A 17,808-nucleotide genomic window follows, 5' to 3' on the forward strand; every position below is an offset into this window, starting at 1 on the left:
CTGCTTTGACACAATCTACATTGTAAAAGTGCTAGAGAAATAAAGGTGAATTGAATTAAATTGGTGTGGGTTTCCTCTGGATGCTCTGGTTTCCCCCACAGTCCAAACGTATGCACTATTGGGGAACTGATGAACTAAATTGTTCATATTGTATGAGTGTGTGTCCTGGTAAAAAAAAAACTAGATGTTACGTAAACGCCAATATGGTGCGGCTAAAAATCAACTTGGATATAAGTGGCTCTAAGAGTAATGGTCTTTGCAAACTGAGTCCGATGCATATTAATTAATCCATTACGAATAAACACAAAGCATTTAGGTAATTTCGTTCTCCTCTTTCTTTTCTAAAGCAGAAAAAAGAAGCAGGAATAGGCTGCATATTGTGTTCATTTAATACTAGCCTACATAGAGAGGAAAGACAGTTCTTCTTATCAAAGGGTTGCGGTACGATTATCCCGAAATGCAAAGTTTATTTCAGGAAATCAGATGAGTTGACACATTGCTTGAGAAAATTCACAGATTTACGTATGTAAACAAATCCTGAACAGACCTACAGACATTGTGATAGATTATAACTGTGTTGACGTGCCGAAGAAACGTGCCGAAAGGGGACCATGCTCTTTATTATAGACACACACAAACAAGCAGCAGCGGGGAGAGGTGTACTAGTCACTGAATCCAGCCTACAGGAGTTCTCAACTGTCCTGCACATTCTGTCTTCTTTTTATGCGCTGTGTTTGTCATAAAGGTATCTGTTCCTCCACATCGAGCTGAGGTGGCTTGGGCATTTTCGGATGCCTCCAGGATGCCTATCTAGGGAGGTGCTCCAGGAATGTCCCACCGAGAGGAGGCCTTGGTGGAAGAACCAGGACATGCTGGAGGGACTATGTGTCTCGGCTGGCCTGGAAACGCTTGGGATCCCCCCGGAGGAGATGGAGAAAGTGTCTGGGGATAGGGAAGTCTGGGGTTCTCTCCTAAGACTGCTGCCTCCACGACCCGGCCCCGGAAAAGCGGAAGAAAATGAATGAATGAATGTATCTGTGGCTCAAATGATGGTATTCTGTATTTAGCTTTTCGCTTATACAGTGGTTCTGAACTGTCAAAACACCTCTCAAAGCTCTTTTTCGGATGTAAAAAGTGCAAAAAAAAAAAAAAAAAAGCTTGAACCTGATTAGATTTTTTTTTATGACAGATGAAAGTTTCGGAGGCAGTGTGTCAGTGCGATGGACACAACGTGAGGTTGGATTAATTTTTTATGAGCAAAAATTATGGATGAAATTTTTTAATTCAGTGTGCAATAACCTTTAGCTGGAAATGGTGTTAGTGAGGCCAACAGGGGGCGCTCAACCTGCAGTCTGTGTTGGTCCTAATGCACCAGTATAATAATGGAGACTCTATACTGCTCAGTAAGCACCGTCTTTCGGGTGAGATGTTAAACCGAGGTCTTGACTCTCTGTTGTCGTTAAAAATCCCAAAAAATAAATAAATAAATAAGAGTAGGGGTTTAACCCCGGCATCCTGGCCAATCCTGTCTACTGGCCTCTGTCCATCATGGCCTCCTAACCCTCCCCATATCATGATTGGCTTCATCACTCTGTCTCCTCTCCACCAATCAGCTGGTGTGTGGTGTGCGGTCTGGCGCAAAATTGCTGCCGTCGCGTCATCCAGGTGGATGCTGCACACTGGTGGTGGATGAGGAAATTCCCCCCATTGTGTAAAGCACTTTGAGTGCCCAGAAAAGCGCTATATAAATGTAAAGTATTATTATTATTAAGTAAGTAATTCCATTAATTAATTTCAGAGTGGATTTCTGTTAAAATCCGACAAATGTCTGAAATACAACATCTGAACAGTGTTTTAGCTGTGGGAATTGTAGCCCACAGCAGAATAATTGCCTCTGGTCTGTTGTATTACTAGACAATAATGGAAACACTTCACTACATCTGCTTTCAGATATCTTGCAAAATAACACGGAACGTTACGCAGACAGACAATTTGCATCTTCAGGATGTAACCAATACCCACATAGCTGTGTGTTCATATATTTGCATAATATTTCATAGATATTCAGATATATATGTGGCACAGCAGCTTAATGTGGTGTACATTTGAAGATCAAAAAAACCCAAAAGCTGAGTAAATATCAGCGGATGATTTGTGAATTTATTAACATGCTTTATTATTACAGATGCTTTTTTAAATATCTAACAAAACCTCATTCCTTCATAAAAAATTGATTCATTTTAGTCAAACTTGTAAATATGTCATCATCATATCTCAATCATCACATCACCAAAATCAAGTAAGATCATATTTTGTTGTTTCTATGTAAGGTGTTAAACGTATAGAGTTAAATGTGATGTAATACACTGGAGCTGAATGTATGGTGTTGTAAAGTAAACCTAATTTGCATGTTTGTCAATGAACTTTCTGTCATTAACATCATAACCCAGAAGCTTCAGAGGTGAACGGATGAAAGTCTCTCTTCTCTGGTCTGTGGATTTTGATCTGGAGAATGTAATGAGAAACTGATGTAGGATTTGTGTTCAGAGCCTGTAGAAAACAACATTAAACACGTGTGTCTCTGTCAGGTCTGTGGGAATTATGTCTGGACAGAAGCTGAATGTGCTGCGGCTGATCATGATGATGATGATGATCCTCTGCTGCCTCACTGGACAGATAAGTACGATTGGATAAGAAAATTGATCAATGTTGGTTATGTAAAGGAATTTCTATTGCATCTTTTAAAAACAGAGGAATGTTTATCTATTAACATGTTTTAAGTTACAATTCAAAATGTATCTTAAAATGTAATTAAATAAATAAAAAACATTGCATGAATAATTACTATTTTACTAACATTTCTAAAAACTAATTAAAGGGCCATCACACCCCCATCTTTCGGTTCAGGTCTACCTCATAATTTTTTCAAAAGATGCGTCATAATGGGCGTGGAGCTCCGCGAGCAGAGGCGGGAGTGGGCGTGGCCAGAAGAGCAGGGGAGAAGGAGGGGAGCAAACAACAGTTGTCAGTCCGTTCACAAAACGAGACACAAACCGTGAGGAGACGCATGATTTTATAGTTTACAAAGTTACAATGCAAAGAAATGAACTGATTTAATGCCCTGCTACATTTGTTATTCATAATTTCATATACACAACCACAGCTTATATCATTATAAAGATAATGGTGTTCATATAAACACTATAAATGAGGACTTCTCCCTCAATCCCCGGGTCTGAATGCAGACTCAGTGCAGCAGGTCTCTTGCTCTGTCTATTTTAACCATAAGCCCTGCTTGTAATCAAGAGGATTTAGGTGAACACAGCAGCACGGCGATGTGTCTAAATGTGAGCGAACTCCTGATAAAAGACAACATCCGCCATTCCCTCTCAACTGCTCTTCCTACAAAAATGCTAGCAGCACACACACAGCTTTGCTGTATCAGCCCTGACAGCATTGCGGGGAAAAAACATGCAAAAAACCCTGTGGATCATGGAAACAAACACATACGAGCCATTATGAACAGCTAAATACTGTGTGCTGTGGGTCCGTGAACGCGTCTCACTCAGTCATCAACATAGGGTCTCACAGCTTGGCACTGGCAGGTCTGCCTTGCCTTCGGAAAGTATGCAAAGTCTTGAATAATTAAGAAGCCGGCTCTTCTCATAGGATAGGATAACTCCGCTATGAATAATAATGAGAAATGGACACGTCATCTTTGCACTTGCAGTTTTGTGCAGGGGCACCCCCACTGGGTAAACTCTGGCCACCCCTGTGGCCACCTCAATATGATTTTGCTGTTGATATTAATAATTTAAATGTACTTATGTAAATTCCCAATATATTTTACTAAATAAATAACTCAAATGCAGCCACTAAATTATTATTGGTGCCACTCAGGGCTAAAGTTGTGCCTGAACACATTGGATAAGGATCCAGCTCCTCTTAAATCTGATCCGGCACCTCATTTTACTGATCCCCCTCTTCAACCGCCCTCCTCCCCCATCCGCTCTTCACTTTCTTTTGCGACTCCCCAACCCTCTTCACTTTCGTCCGCGACACCCTCTGCCATCCACCGAACCGGGACCTCGCATCTCACAAATTTAGCACCGGTGCTCATGACGCTGCTGATTCACTGCCCCTTCCCCTCCCCGATCGTCGTTGACAGCACGCACACACCTTCAATAGACAGTAATGGCAATTTAATATTTACCTTAAGGTACATCAATAGAAGTAGATGCATAAATAAAGTGGCTCAAAAAGTAACTGAAAAGTTTATATATATATATATATATATATATATATATATATATATATATATATATATATATATATATATATATATATACATACATACACACAGTTGAAGTCAGAATTATTATTATTAGCCCCTTTTTGATTTTATTTTTTTAATATGATAATATTTTTTTCTTCTAGAGAAAGTCTTATTTGTTTTATTTTGGCTACAATAAAAGCAGTAATTAATTTTTAAACACCATTTTTGGGACAAAATTATATATATATATATGAAAAGTGAATATATATATGAAAAGAAAAATATATGATATATGAAAAGTTTTTTAAACTAAATATTGATTTTTATTTGGTTTGCACATGTACTTGCTGAATTATTTCAAGGAATAAATTGCAATATTTGACGCATAATTAATTAAATAAATTAAAACTACACTATTTAATCTACCAGAAACAAAAATATAACATTACACTGAATTCATTTTGTGTGTGTGTGTGTGTGTGTGTGTGTGTGTGTGTGTGTGTGTGTGTGTGTGTAAAAATCATTTTAAACCCGGAAGCTGAAATTAGCTGACAAAAGCCCAAAATTATCCAGTTTACCCCACAACTAAAGCTAACAGCAGCTAACATTGTCTTAACTGATGCTCAACACACACAAATATGTTAACATCTCAAAAAATGTACTCGAGGGTTTCTTGAACCTTTAACAAAGATAACCATGAACAAATATGTTAATGGTGTTACAAGTTCCTAAATTTACAGTAAAACTATTCTAAGAAAGTTCCCTGCCTTCTAATGTTGTGTTTGTTTCTCCAGGCTCCACAAAAATAATGATAATCGATGTAAAGAATACATCTACTTGTCCAGGTAGAAGCAGACTAGCTGTGAATATGCTTTATATTTCCTTTCTGACAGTCTTATTGACATCTCTCAGACTCACTGAGACAGTGTCTTGTCTTTCAGGTGTAAATGAGACATGTCCTCAAGCATACGAAAAAGAGATAGGGAATTTTTGCATGATGAATGTAGCACCAAACAGCTCTTCCATGGGTAACAACACTGTTATTTATGAGCATTTACATATTATTATTATCATTAATCATACAAGTTTAATTGTCATTTTGCTTTTGTTTGTTATCTTTTTCTTTTGTTTTAATCATAATTATTTAGTTTTTTTGTTTTAATAATCGTAGCACTTTTGTTGTAATAATCAATAATATTAAAACTTTATTTTTTTATTTTAGTACATTTCTAATTTGTTTATTTATTTTTATTTGTAAATATGATCAAATTACACTTTACTTGTAAATAAACAATATTACTTAGCATTATTTACTAGTTTTAACTGAATAAAACCTGCATTTGTTAAAGAAAAGTGTTATAAATATGAAATATCTCCCTTCCAGGTCACTGCAACTCATCAAGAAACAACAAACACACTTTCAACATCTCAAACAATGGGGGAGAATATGAAGTACGCATGAATAACACGGGTGCAGGGATACACATGTGGTTTCTCCAAAATACAGCTAAATGTCTGCCGTCTGATTTCCTCAATTCTAGAGGTGTGTCTCTTCCTACAACACCACCAATGTACTGCATGATTGTCTTATATTTATATGAGTATTTTCATTGGCTTCTGTCAGTGTGTGACATCTTTACTGTCGTCTTTCTGAATTCTGAACTTTCCAATCATAAGTCAAACTGAAAATGAAACACGGAGGGCTGATTCTATACAAATCAGACTATTTGAATGTAGTCCGCAGACTTGCACTTAGTGTTTGGTGGAATTTCCCCCAGGGGATATGTGTATATGTGTGTGTGTGTGTGTATATGTACATGTACATGTATATATATATATATATATATATATATATATATATATATATATATATATATATATATATATATATATATATATATATATATATATATATATATATATATATATATACACACACACACACACAGTTAAAGTCAGAATTATTAGCCCCACCAAATTATTAAACCGCTTGTTTATTTTCCCCCCTTTTTCTGTTCAACAGAAGAAGATTTTTTCAACACATTTCTAAACATAATAGTTTTAATAACTCATTTCTAATAACTGATTTATTTTATCTTTGTCATGATGACAGCACATAATATTAGACTAGATATTCTTTAAGACACTTCTATACAGCTTAAAGTAACATTTAAAGGCTTAATTAGGTGACCTAGGCAGGTTAGGGTAATTAGACAAGTTATTGTATAACGATGGTTAGGTCTGTAGTCTATCGAAAAATATTGGTTAGAGGGGCGAATAATATTGACCTTAAAATGGTGTTTAAAAAATTAAAAACAACTTGTAGCCAAAATAAAACAAATACGACTTTCTCCAGAAGAAAAAATATTATCAGACATGCTGTGAAAATTTCCTTGATCTGTTAAACATCATTTGGGAAATATTTAAAGAAGATGAACCATTTTGAAGGGGGCTAATAATTCTGACTTCAACTGTATACATATTTATATTTTTTCCTATAATATTTTTGTATAATATCATGTCTATAATATCAATGTCTTTTGGAAAATCTATTTGTGGCAGTTAGCTTTGGCAGGCTGCCACAAATAACTGAAAGTCTGTAAGTTTATTTTTCTCTAAGTAGATAAGGTCCTGAGGAAAAACAGATCATGGGAGAAACACAAATTATTTTAGATCAGCGATCAGGAGTGAGTGCATTAAAGAGTCCATCTTTTCCATTCGCCAGGATTTATAGCAACCACCACCAAACGCAACCCAACTAGCACCTCCACCAACCCTACACCCACCAAAACCATTGGTAACCCAACCAGCATCTCCACCAAACCTACAACCACCCCAACCACTGAAAACCCAACCCGCACCCCCACCAACCCTACAACCACCACAACCACTAAAACCCAAACCAGCATCCCCACCAACCCTACAACCACCCCAACCACTGAAACACCAACCAGCACCCCCACCAACCCTACAACCACCCCAACCAGCACCCCCACCAACCCTACAACCACCCCAACCAGCACCTCCACCAACCCTACAACCACCCCAACCAGCACCTCCACCAACCCTACAACCACCACAACCACTGAAACCCAAACCAGCACCCCCACCAACCCTACAACCACCATAATCACTGACAACCAAATCAGCACCCCCACCAACCCTACAACCACCATAATCACTGACAACCAAATCAGCACCTCCACCAACCCTACAACCACCACAATCACTGACAACCAAATCAGCACCTTCACCAATTCTACAACTACCCCAACCATAGATGCCTCAATCAGCACCCCCACCAACCCTACAACCACTGACAACCCACCAAGTACCTCAAAGTCTACAATCACCCAAACCACTGACAGCCCAACCAGCACCTCCAAGTCTACAGCCACCCAAACCACTGACAACCCAACCAGCACCTCCAAGTCTACAACCACCCAAACCATAGTCAACTCAGTCAGCACCTCCACTAAATGCACCGCGACTACTCAAAGTCTACACACAGGTAAAGTTTTGCCTTTGTCTATAAACCAGTTTGTTGTGCCATGGCATCAGAAAGCAGAGCAATAACTTCTAAATAAATGTGTACTTTAATCATTATTACATGACTCCCTGGAGTACTTGATTTTGACTGGGCGATCACGACATTCCAATGGATGTTACTCTCAGATTTGGACTAATAAATCTCACCCTGCACTACAAATCATCCTGACCAATAGTGAAGTTATTTATTCTTTCATTCATTTTCTTTTCAGCTTAGTCCCTTTATTAATCAGGGGTCGGCACAGTGGAATGAACCGCCAACTTATCAAGCTGCAACCCATCACTGGGAAACACCCATACACTCTCGTTCACATACATACACTACGGACAATTTAGCCTACTCAATTCCACTATAGGGCATCTCTTAGGACTTGTGGGGGAAACTGGAGCACCCGGAAAAAACCTACATCAGGGGTCACCAATCTCGTTCCTGTAGGTCCGTGCCATGCAGGGTTTAGCTCCAACTTGATCAACACACCTGCCTGGGTGTTTCAAGTATGCCTAGTACCTTGATTAGCTTGTTCAGGTGTATTTGATTAGGGTTGGAGCTATAATCTGCAGGACACCGGCCCTCCAGGAGCAAGTTTGGTGATCCCTGACCTACATGAACACAGAGAGAACATGCAAACTCCGCAGAGGAATGGCAATCATCTACAATCCACTCAACTTACAACAGGTGGACTGAAGGTGTTAAATATCTCAAAGATGATCAATGTGATCTGAGCTCAGTTTCGGATGTCATGGCAAAGACTGTGAATACTTTTGTATATATGATTGATTGATTGATTGATTGATTGATTGATTGATTTATTGATTTATTTATTTATTTATTTATTTATTTATTTATTTAATTCATTAATTAATTAATTCATCCATCTATTCATTAATTAAGTAATTAATTAATTAATTAATTAATTCATTCATTCATTCATTCATTCATTCATTCGTTTATTAATTAATTAATTAATTAATTAATTAATTTATTAATTAATTAATTTATTAATTTATTTATTAATTTATTTATTTATTTATTCATTCATTTATTATTATTTTTATTTATTATTATTGTTATTATTATTATTATTATTATTATTATTATTATTATTATTATTATTATTATTATTATTGGCAAAGTTGTAAATATATCAATCAAAGATTTATTGCTGTGAATACATTCAAGATGCACTCCAAGCAGAGCTGCAGACATCATTTTTGATTTATTTTATATCATTCACTACATTTATTAAGATTTAAGTGTCATGATCTCTTCAGGTTGTTTGAAAATCCTTGATGTTGATCCTGGACAGAAATGTACTAACGCTCAATACGGCAGTGCTGCATGCATTGGTAAGTCTTTGTCTGAAGATTTAAGCAAACATTTCTTTATATATTTGAAAGATCATTTTCATCAGAGGATAACATATTAAGGAAGGGGATTCCAATTTATTAATCCCACAAATAACTTCAGACCAATCAGAAATTTGATGTATGAACTCCTTTCTGTGAGATATATGATTCTTAGGGAGAAAAACTGGAAACACTGGAAAATGCAAGAAGAAAACCTGAATTCTCAGTTTCCATATTGTGATTAACTTGTTCTAGCAACTGGCTCAGCAGCATATTAGCTTGCTCTTCAACACTTCAACATCTCAGCATTGTTTGTGCTAGCAATCTGCAGAGCGTTTGCAGATACACTCATCTATCTAAGCTCCACCTGTGTGTGGATCTGTTGTGGGAGTTGCACCTATGTTATGTTTGCAGCAGCAGTGTTATATTCTCAGAATAAAATAAAATGCATACCTCATATATTTCTGTGTGTTAAAGGGAAAGAAGGAAACAGATACATTCTGCATTTCAACAGTAGTGGATGGACGTGTGTGTCCTGCATTGATGACAATTCAACCACCACCACTAACTATTCAAATGCCTGTACAACACCAAATCCAACAACACGGACCAGTTCAACACCACATCCAAAAACAAACATCACAACGACCAGTTCAACCCCTTATACAACTGCAACTCCTAAACCAGTTGTAACTGTCAGTAAACCAGAGATGATGGTAAATCGAACTACTCCTCCAATAAGTCCAGATGGAACCATTGATCCATCAGAAGCATCGTAAGTGTGTGTTTAGTACTGGTAATCAGGTGAAAAGCTCCCTCAGAATACTAACTGATTCAGTTTATTTCACAGAGGTGTCTTGAACACGCTGGAGTCTCTGCTGGATGACATAAAAAACAGCAATAAAAGCAATGCAGGGATCGTCATGGGGGAAGTTATTGGTGTTATCCAATTACAAGACAAGAACACCAAACGCAAAGACATCGATATATGCTACTCTTCACAACAGAACCTGATGAACGTAAGGCATGACAAGCATTAAAACATCTCCTTCTGAGGAAGAATTAGGGCTCTATATTGTCGGTCCATGCGCAGAGCGCAAAACGCAGGGCGCAAACGCTTTCAGGGCGTGTCAGAACGCATTTTTTCTAATTTAAGGACGGGAAAATCCGCTTTGCGCCGTGGCGCATGGTCTAGAAGGGTTGAGTTTATTTTCTTAATGAGTTATAGGTGTGTTTTGAGAATAAACCAATTAGAGCCTCATCTCCCATTCCCTTAAAGAGTCAGCTGCGTCGCACCAAGAGCACATTCACTATTTACTGGACGCAAAGTAAGTCTAAGTGGAAAAAAATGAGCATTTCACCACCAAACAGTTCACAGTTTTTTAACAGAACACAGTTAAACAGAGCATCTACTGCGTGAGAATGAGAGATAATGGATCACTTTCACTTTCGCGCTTGGATAGGGAAAACTTTACGCACAGACAACAATTAGTCTATAAATAAATAATTGCATTTGTTAAGCGCAAATATTCATTTCAAAACTATTTCTAAATTCAGTTCTAATTTCCAGCAAACGAATAAATGAACAATAATAATGAAGTGTGCTCAAAAACCTGAGTTATATCCTAAAACACATGCTGTGCTCCATATGGTCTAAAACCTGACAGGTGGGCAAATCTAAGCTTGTTTTTAATAAAACAAATATAAACATGGATATAATAAATAATACTGCTAATAATAATAACATTATACAAAAGCAAATTGTTATGAATGAACTGAAAAAGCCTCCCGAGATGAAGAAGACATAAAAGCAGTGATTTTTCATATTTATGTAGGCTAGAAAATAATATGTTTTGTAATATTTTAATCCCTTATATTTATATTCTATATCTATTCTTATTATATCCTATATATATCCTTAATATTTACATTTTTTCATATGTAAAGATATTTGCTTATTGCTCTCTTGTGCGTAAGCGAGGCGCAACTCTGTGCTGGAGTTTAGACCGGGTTTGTTTTGGTCAAATGAAAAATCTATTATAGTTTCTCAATATAGCAACGCGCCAGCGGTCCGCCTCAGAACGCCTCCTTTTTAGACCAGAACGCCTATGGGTGCAAAAATAAGCGCTAATGCATTTGCTATTTAAACAGCGTAGCGCAATGCCTCAAAACGACTCTTGCACCAAGCTGAAACTAGCAAACAAGTATTGCGCCGCGCCTTGCGCCACACTGCGCCGGGTGTATGATATGGCCCTTAATGTTTACTGATGGCTTTTTACAGGTTGTTGAGACTAACCAGAAGACAGACTTTCCCTGGTCTGTAAAGATTCCCAGTGAAGCCTTTGATAAATCAAGTCTGCAAAACAATGGAAGTGCTTTTGTTGGAGTTCTGCGGTACCCAAACCTGGGGAAAAAGGTTTGCTTCTGTCTGTGCTGCTGTGTCAAAAACTCTACATTTGCACAAATGTATATTACCTATTCAGAATGTTTAAACTTGAATATTCATCACTCCCTGGCTTCTTATTTAGGATGAAACTAAAAATTACGCTGTTCTAAACAATGAGGTTTATGGAATAACAATGGGAGCCAATATCTCCAACCTCACCAACAATATAGAAATGACCACTAAGCTGAAGACTTCGGTAAGGAAGGCTTTGTGGAAAACTTTGTTTCAGATGCATAACTCCCAATGACATTACTCAAACATTTTTTTGTAGGTCGGTAATGCATCCTGCACATCTTGGGATGGCAATGGTAAATTCATTTGAGGCACTATTGATCTGTTTACATCAACAAAGCTAGTTCATCTTATTCAGCATCATCTGTGGCTCTCTTTTCTTTGAAGGGAATCTTGAGTGGACAACGTTTGGCTGTGAGACAGAAATGATCGACAATAACACCATAAAGTGCTCGTGTTCACATCTGACATTCTTTGCAGTGCTGATGGTGAGAAGAGTTTACACCTTCATAATCTGTTTCACTTAAAAACCCCATTAAATTAACACGTTTAGATAGAAATGTGTTTCTCTATAGCAGGGGTCACCAATCTCGTTCCTGGAGGGCCGGTGTCCCTGCAGGGTTTAGCTCCAACTTGCCACAACACACCTGCCTGGATGTTTCAAGAATATCACATACCTAGTGCTCTTGAATTCCACCCAGCCCTTATTCTTACATCACAGAACACAAACTCAGGGCTGCACACTGCACTGTGGATTGGTTCACTCTAGAACCCATTACTGTTTCAGTCTATGTCTCCACTTCAGAGCCTGTTCCAGTCCCTGACTCCACTCCAGAACCTGTTCCTTAGCCTGGAACTTTTTTCTGAGTCTAGTTCAGTCTGTGATATAAGACCTTGATGAGCTTGTTCAGGTGTGTTTGATTAGGGTTGGAGTTAAAATCTGCAGGACACCGGCCCTCCAGGAGCAAGTTTGGTGACCCCTGCTCTAGAAGAAAGAAAGACTTTAGGAACGTGTGTGTCTCTGTATAATGTGGAATGTATATATGTATACTAATGTGATGATTTTGTGGACATTACAGTAAAACTCATCCAGCTGATCTGAGTGTTTTTTCTCTGATTTCTCAGTCGGTGCCAGATGCAAGCGCTGTAGCGCCGTATCTGGATTCACTGACCCTCATCTCTTCTGTTGGCTGTGGGATCTCTGTGTTTTTTCTGGCCATCGCTCTGTTCATGCATTTCTTGCTGCGGTAGAGTTTATTAAAGCACAACATACATATCATGCTGATTTCTACTACAATTCAGGATAAAAACATGGGTTGTTTTTCTCTTTCAACAGGAAAGCTAAATCCAATCAGGCCACAAAAATCCTGATCAACATATTAGTGGCCCTTTTTCTCCTGAATGTGTCTTTTCTGTCAAACGAGAGCGTGGCAAACTCAGGAGACAAGAATGCTTGTGTCTTCATAGCTCTGCTAATGCATTACTCCATGCTGACCTCATTCACCTGGTTCTTCATTCAAGCTCTTCATATGTACTTATGGCTCATCCGACAGAACGTCACCATCACAAACTACATGAGGAAGATCACCGTGTTGGGCTGGGGTGAGTGATGGAGCAAATGCCTGATGTAAAACAACTGTTCAAAAAGAAAAATCACAATCAAATTGACCCAAACAAGAAATTATACTGCAGCACTCAGTATAAGATTCTGTTATGATGCTTTAATAGAGCTAAAGTCTTGGTTATCTTGGTTCTTCCTTGTCCCTTGTTCTACACAGCCATGTCACCCTGCAGCCCAAGACCGGTTACTCACTGAAGCTAAGCAGGGCTGAGCCTGGTCAGTACCTGGATGGGAGACCACTAGGGAACACTAGGTTGCTGTTGGCAGTGGTATTAGTGAGGCCAGCAGGGGGCGCTCAACCTGTGGTCTGTGTGAGTCCTAATGCCCCAGTAAAAGTGAAGGGGACACTACACTGTCAGTGGGCGCCATCTTTCGGATGAGACGTTGAACCGAGATCCTGACTCTCTGTGGTCATTAAAAATCCCATGGCACTTCTCATTAAAGAGCAGGGGTGTAACCCCGGTGTCCTGGCCAAAGTCCCTCTATCGGCCCTTACGATCATGGCCTCCCAATCATCCCCTTCCACCGAATTGGCTCGATCACTGTCTCTCCACTCCACCAATAGCTGGTGTGGGGTAAGTGCACTGGCGCCGTTGTCCTGTGGCTGCCGTGGCATCATCCAAGTGGAGCTTCACACTGGTGGTGGTGTAAAGAGACCCCCCTCATGATTGTAAAGCACTTTGGGTGTATGGCCATACACAATAAATGCGCTATATAAATACACATTACGTTACATTACATTCCACCTTATTTGTGCCTCTTGCCACTCCCTCTTTAATAGGTAATGAGGGACTAGCAAGAGGGACAAACCAATCAGTCACCCCATTTACTCTCTCCTGAAGTAAGCTGATGCTTACAGGACTTAATGTTGCCACTTGAGCGCAGTTGTCCAGGGATAAGAGACTCTCTTTAAGAGAGCTCATCCAACCACATACCTAGTGCTCTTAAATCCCAGCCAGCCCTCATTCTTACATCACAGAACCCAAACTCTGGGCTGCACACTGCACTGTGGATTGGTTCACTCTAGAACCCATTACTGTTTCAGTCTATGTCTCCACTTCAGAGCCTGTTCCAGTCCCTGATTCCACTCCAGAACCATTTCCTTAGCCTAGAACTTTTTTCTGAGTCTAGTTCAGTCTGTGATATAATTTCAAAGCCTGTTTTAGTCTAAGACTCAACTACAGGACCCGTTTCTTAGCCCGATCCAGTTGTTGACTTCAATCCAGAACCTGTTCCTTTACCTGGTTTAATCAGTGACTCCACTCAGAGCCTGTCCCAGTCCCTGACTCAATCTAGAACCTGTTCCTGAGCCAGATCCAGTCATTGACTCAACTCCAGAACCAGTTCCTTAGCCTGCTCTAGTCCATAACCACTCAGAGCCTGTCCCAGTCCCTGATTACCTCTAGAACCTGTTCCTGAGCCTGATCCAGTTGTTAGCTCCACACCAGAATTTGTTCCTTAGCCTGGTCTATTCTGTGACTCCACTCAGAGCCTGTCCCAGACCCTGATGCATCTATATACTGTTTCTGAGCCTGATCCAATCCCTGACCCCACCTCAGATTTTTTTTCTGAGCCTGGTCCAGTTTGTGACTCCACTCCAGATCCTTTTCCTGACCTGGGTCCTGTCCGTGCCTCCACTTTAGAGCCTGTTCCAGTCCCTGACTCCACTGCAAAACTTTTTCCTCAGCCTGGTATAGTCCATTCCTCCACTTTAGAGCTTGTTCAGTCCCTGACTCTACTCCAGAACCTGTTCCTTAGCCTGTTCCAGTTCATGCCTCCACTTTAGGGCTTGATCCAGTCCATGACTTCACTCCAGAACCTATTCTTGAGCCTGTTCCAGTCTATGACTTTCCTCCAGAGCCTGTTCCATTCATGAACTCCACTTCAGAATCTGTTTTAAAGCCTGCTCCTGTCTGTGACTCCACTCCATAACTTGTTTCATCCTTGAATCTGATCCCGAGCCTGTTCCAGTCTGTGACTTCACTCCAAAGTCTGTTGTTCTTGTTCCTGTTCCTTCCCTGGACTTTCTGTATTTATGTTAAGCATATATTAACTGCATCTGGATCAGTTCCGCTTTCATCTTTACCTTGTCCATCATCAATCGTTACAAAGAGCACAATCACTTAACAAAACCAACTTTTTATTACAGTTTCTAATCAATTTTCAGTTTTAATTCTGCTAGATATTTAGTACAAGTAAAACTAAAAGGAAAGGAGAGATTCTGGTTTTCATCTTGGTTTTTATAATGGTAGTTTGTGTGTGCCATCAGGTGTTTCGATGCCGATTGTCGTGGCCGTTCTTTCTACAGGAGGATATAAAGCAGTGACCCTGAGCTCAACATCTGGAAAAATTGCACGAATGTAAGTTAAAATTTTACTCTCAAATGCCCGAACTAATAAAGTTTCTCTATGTCAGTATTGTCCTTTTATAACTGCAGGTGCTGGATTACAGATCTCTTCATTCAGTACATAGTGAACATCGGCTTCTACAGCCTAGTTTTCATCTTCACGACAATCATCTTCATCATCATCGTCACAAATATATTCCAGTCCAGAGACATAAGAGCGACTGAGGGCAAGAGACTGATGTTCAGAAAGCAGCTGATGATGGTGTTGAGTTTGTTTCTTCTGTTTGGTCTGACGTGGGCTGTTGCCTTCTTCAGTTATGGACCGATGCTCATTCCCTCATATTACATCTTCTCCGTGCTCAACTCCTTTCAAGGTGAGTAACTAAGTGTTTCAATTGTTCAAGCAAGTTTTTAGCCAATGCAATTAATCAGTGCATGATTGTAATCATTGCATGAACTGTTGAATCTCTCAAGTGTATGCGAAGAAGTAAAATGTCCTGACATATATTTATTTATTTTATTTTTTCAGGGTTTTTCCTCTTCCTGTATTACTATCACATTCACAATGATGTTGCAGGTCATTTTTCTGATGACCCAGGAAGCTCAAGCACCACCTCATCTATTGTCAAAGTCAGCAATGCTGTGGACAATATTTATAATTAATTTTATTAAGACAGAAGGGTTTCTGTGCTTTTTAGACTTTGTTGACTCACTGTTTAACTAATTAAGTGGGGAAAACTGTGTGTTCTCATCTACAAATAAAAACAGAAAAGCATAAAGACAACAGCACTTCTAATCAAAGGTGAACTCTTTACATCTAAATTACATATAAACATTTTAAAGAGATCAGATTAGATTCGGTTAGATTCAACTTTTTTGTCATTACACATAGCAAGCACAAGGCAACAAAATGCAGTATGGGTCTGACCAGGAGTGCAATAGCAGCAAGTGCAGGATATAGGTATAAGTTCATTCATTTATTTTCTTGTCGGCTTAGTCCCTTTATTAATCCGGGGTTGCCACAGTGGAATGAACCGCCAACTTATCCAGCACATTTTTACGCAGCAGATGCCCTTCCAGTCGCAACCCATCTCTGGGAAACATCCACACACACTCATACACTACAGACAATTTAGCCTACCCAATTCACCTGTACCGCATGTGTTTGGACTGTGGGGGAAACCGGAGCACCCGGAGGAAACCCACGCGAAGGCAGGGAGAACATGCAAACTCCACACAGAAACACCAACTGAGCCGAGGTTCAAACCAGCGACCTTGTTGCTGTGAGACGACTGCGCCACTGCCTCGCCCTAGGTATAAGTTATAAAGTGCAATTATAAAAACATTAAACAATTACATACAGGTTGTTTTAACAAACAGAGATTTACAATAGATACTGCTAGAATATATGTACAGGTTGCTCTTAATAATCAGAAGTGTGCAGATAGATATGAACATAATTACAAATGTATATGTACAGTGGCAAGCCCGGATTGCCTAATTGAAAGGACCGGGAGAATTTTGTTTTTTGGCTGCACTCTCAGCAGTCGCACAATTTATTTATTTATGTATTTGACCATAGCCTCACTCTTTTTATTCATTATTTTGCCGCAGCTCCGCTCTTTTTCTTTATTTTCTCACAGCCCCGTGAGCAAGATGCAGCCTGCAGGTTAATGATGACGTAACTATCATTCAACCCCAAACAGTGGCACCTTAGTGAATATGAGAATTCGAATAATTAATATTAATGAATATTACACCTGCTCAATGAAGATCGGATGATTCACTACATTAATAAATCTGACATAACTTGATCAGAAATCTAAAAAGGGGAGAAAAAGATTAAGCAGTCAATAGAAAGTAATACTGTGGTTAAAAGAGCCATCGTGGTCCAGTGGTCAGCACGTTACGTTATAATGCCGCCAACCCGAGTTTGAACCTCACCTCAATAACCTCAATAAATTTTTATTTATTTTTTTCTCCATTTTTGGTGTTAAGACATTTAATACTGTTTTGGATTACTTATGCAGGTGTACATATTTTATTTTTTGTGTGACCACCGTTACAAAGGACTGGATATCTATAAATAATTTGCACAGAATATATATTCAGATATTGCAGGAAAGGCATTGTGATGGTTTAAAGAATAGCGCTGGTGATTCAGCTCCCCTTTAATCTTCTCATAGTTATGAAAAACATTAGTAGTTCTA

At 39.1% G+C, this 17,808-nt stretch overlaps 2 protein-coding genes across 2 annotated transcripts; both read left to right on the forward strand.

Annotated features, from left to right (window-relative positions):
- The first annotated feature begins 5,076 nt into the window (after positions 1 to 5,076).
- Positions 5,077 to 8,222, forward strand: LOC141378563 (uncharacterized). The gene is made up of 4 exons (XM_073928488.1): positions 5,077 to 5,121; positions 5,218 to 5,304; positions 5,661 to 5,819; positions 7,002 to 8,222. Exons 1-4 carry the CDS (start codon positions 5,085 to 5,087, stop codon positions 7,850 to 7,852), a joined length of 1,134 nt encoding a protein of 377 aa, XP_073784589.1. The 5' UTR covers positions 5,077 to 5,084; the 3' UTR covers positions 7,853 to 8,222.
- An 894-nt stretch (positions 8,223 to 9,116) lies between these two features.
- Positions 9,117 to 16,354, forward strand: LOC103911493 (adhesion G-protein coupled receptor G2-like). The gene is made up of 12 exons (XM_068217829.2): positions 9,117 to 9,172; positions 9,650 to 9,947; positions 10,023 to 10,191; positions 11,454 to 11,588; positions 11,701 to 11,814; positions 11,890 to 11,926; positions 12,018 to 12,118; positions 12,756 to 12,877; positions 12,967 to 13,232; positions 15,521 to 15,611; positions 15,689 to 15,972; positions 16,128 to 16,354. Exons 2-12 carry the CDS (start codon positions 9,883 to 9,885, stop codon positions 16,259 to 16,261), a joined length of 1,518 nt encoding a protein of 505 aa, XP_068073930.2. The 5' UTR covers positions 9,117 to 9,172; positions 9,650 to 9,882; the 3' UTR covers positions 16,262 to 16,354.
- The last annotated feature ends 1,454 nt before the right edge of the window (positions 16,355 to 17,808 follow it).

Source organism: Danio rerio, chromosome 17, assembly GCF_049306965.1.
Source record: "Danio rerio strain Tuebingen ecotype United States chromosome 17, GRCz12tu, whole genome shotgun sequence".
Taxonomy (NCBI): Eukaryota; Metazoa; Chordata; class Actinopteri; order Cypriniformes; family Danionidae; genus Danio; species Danio rerio.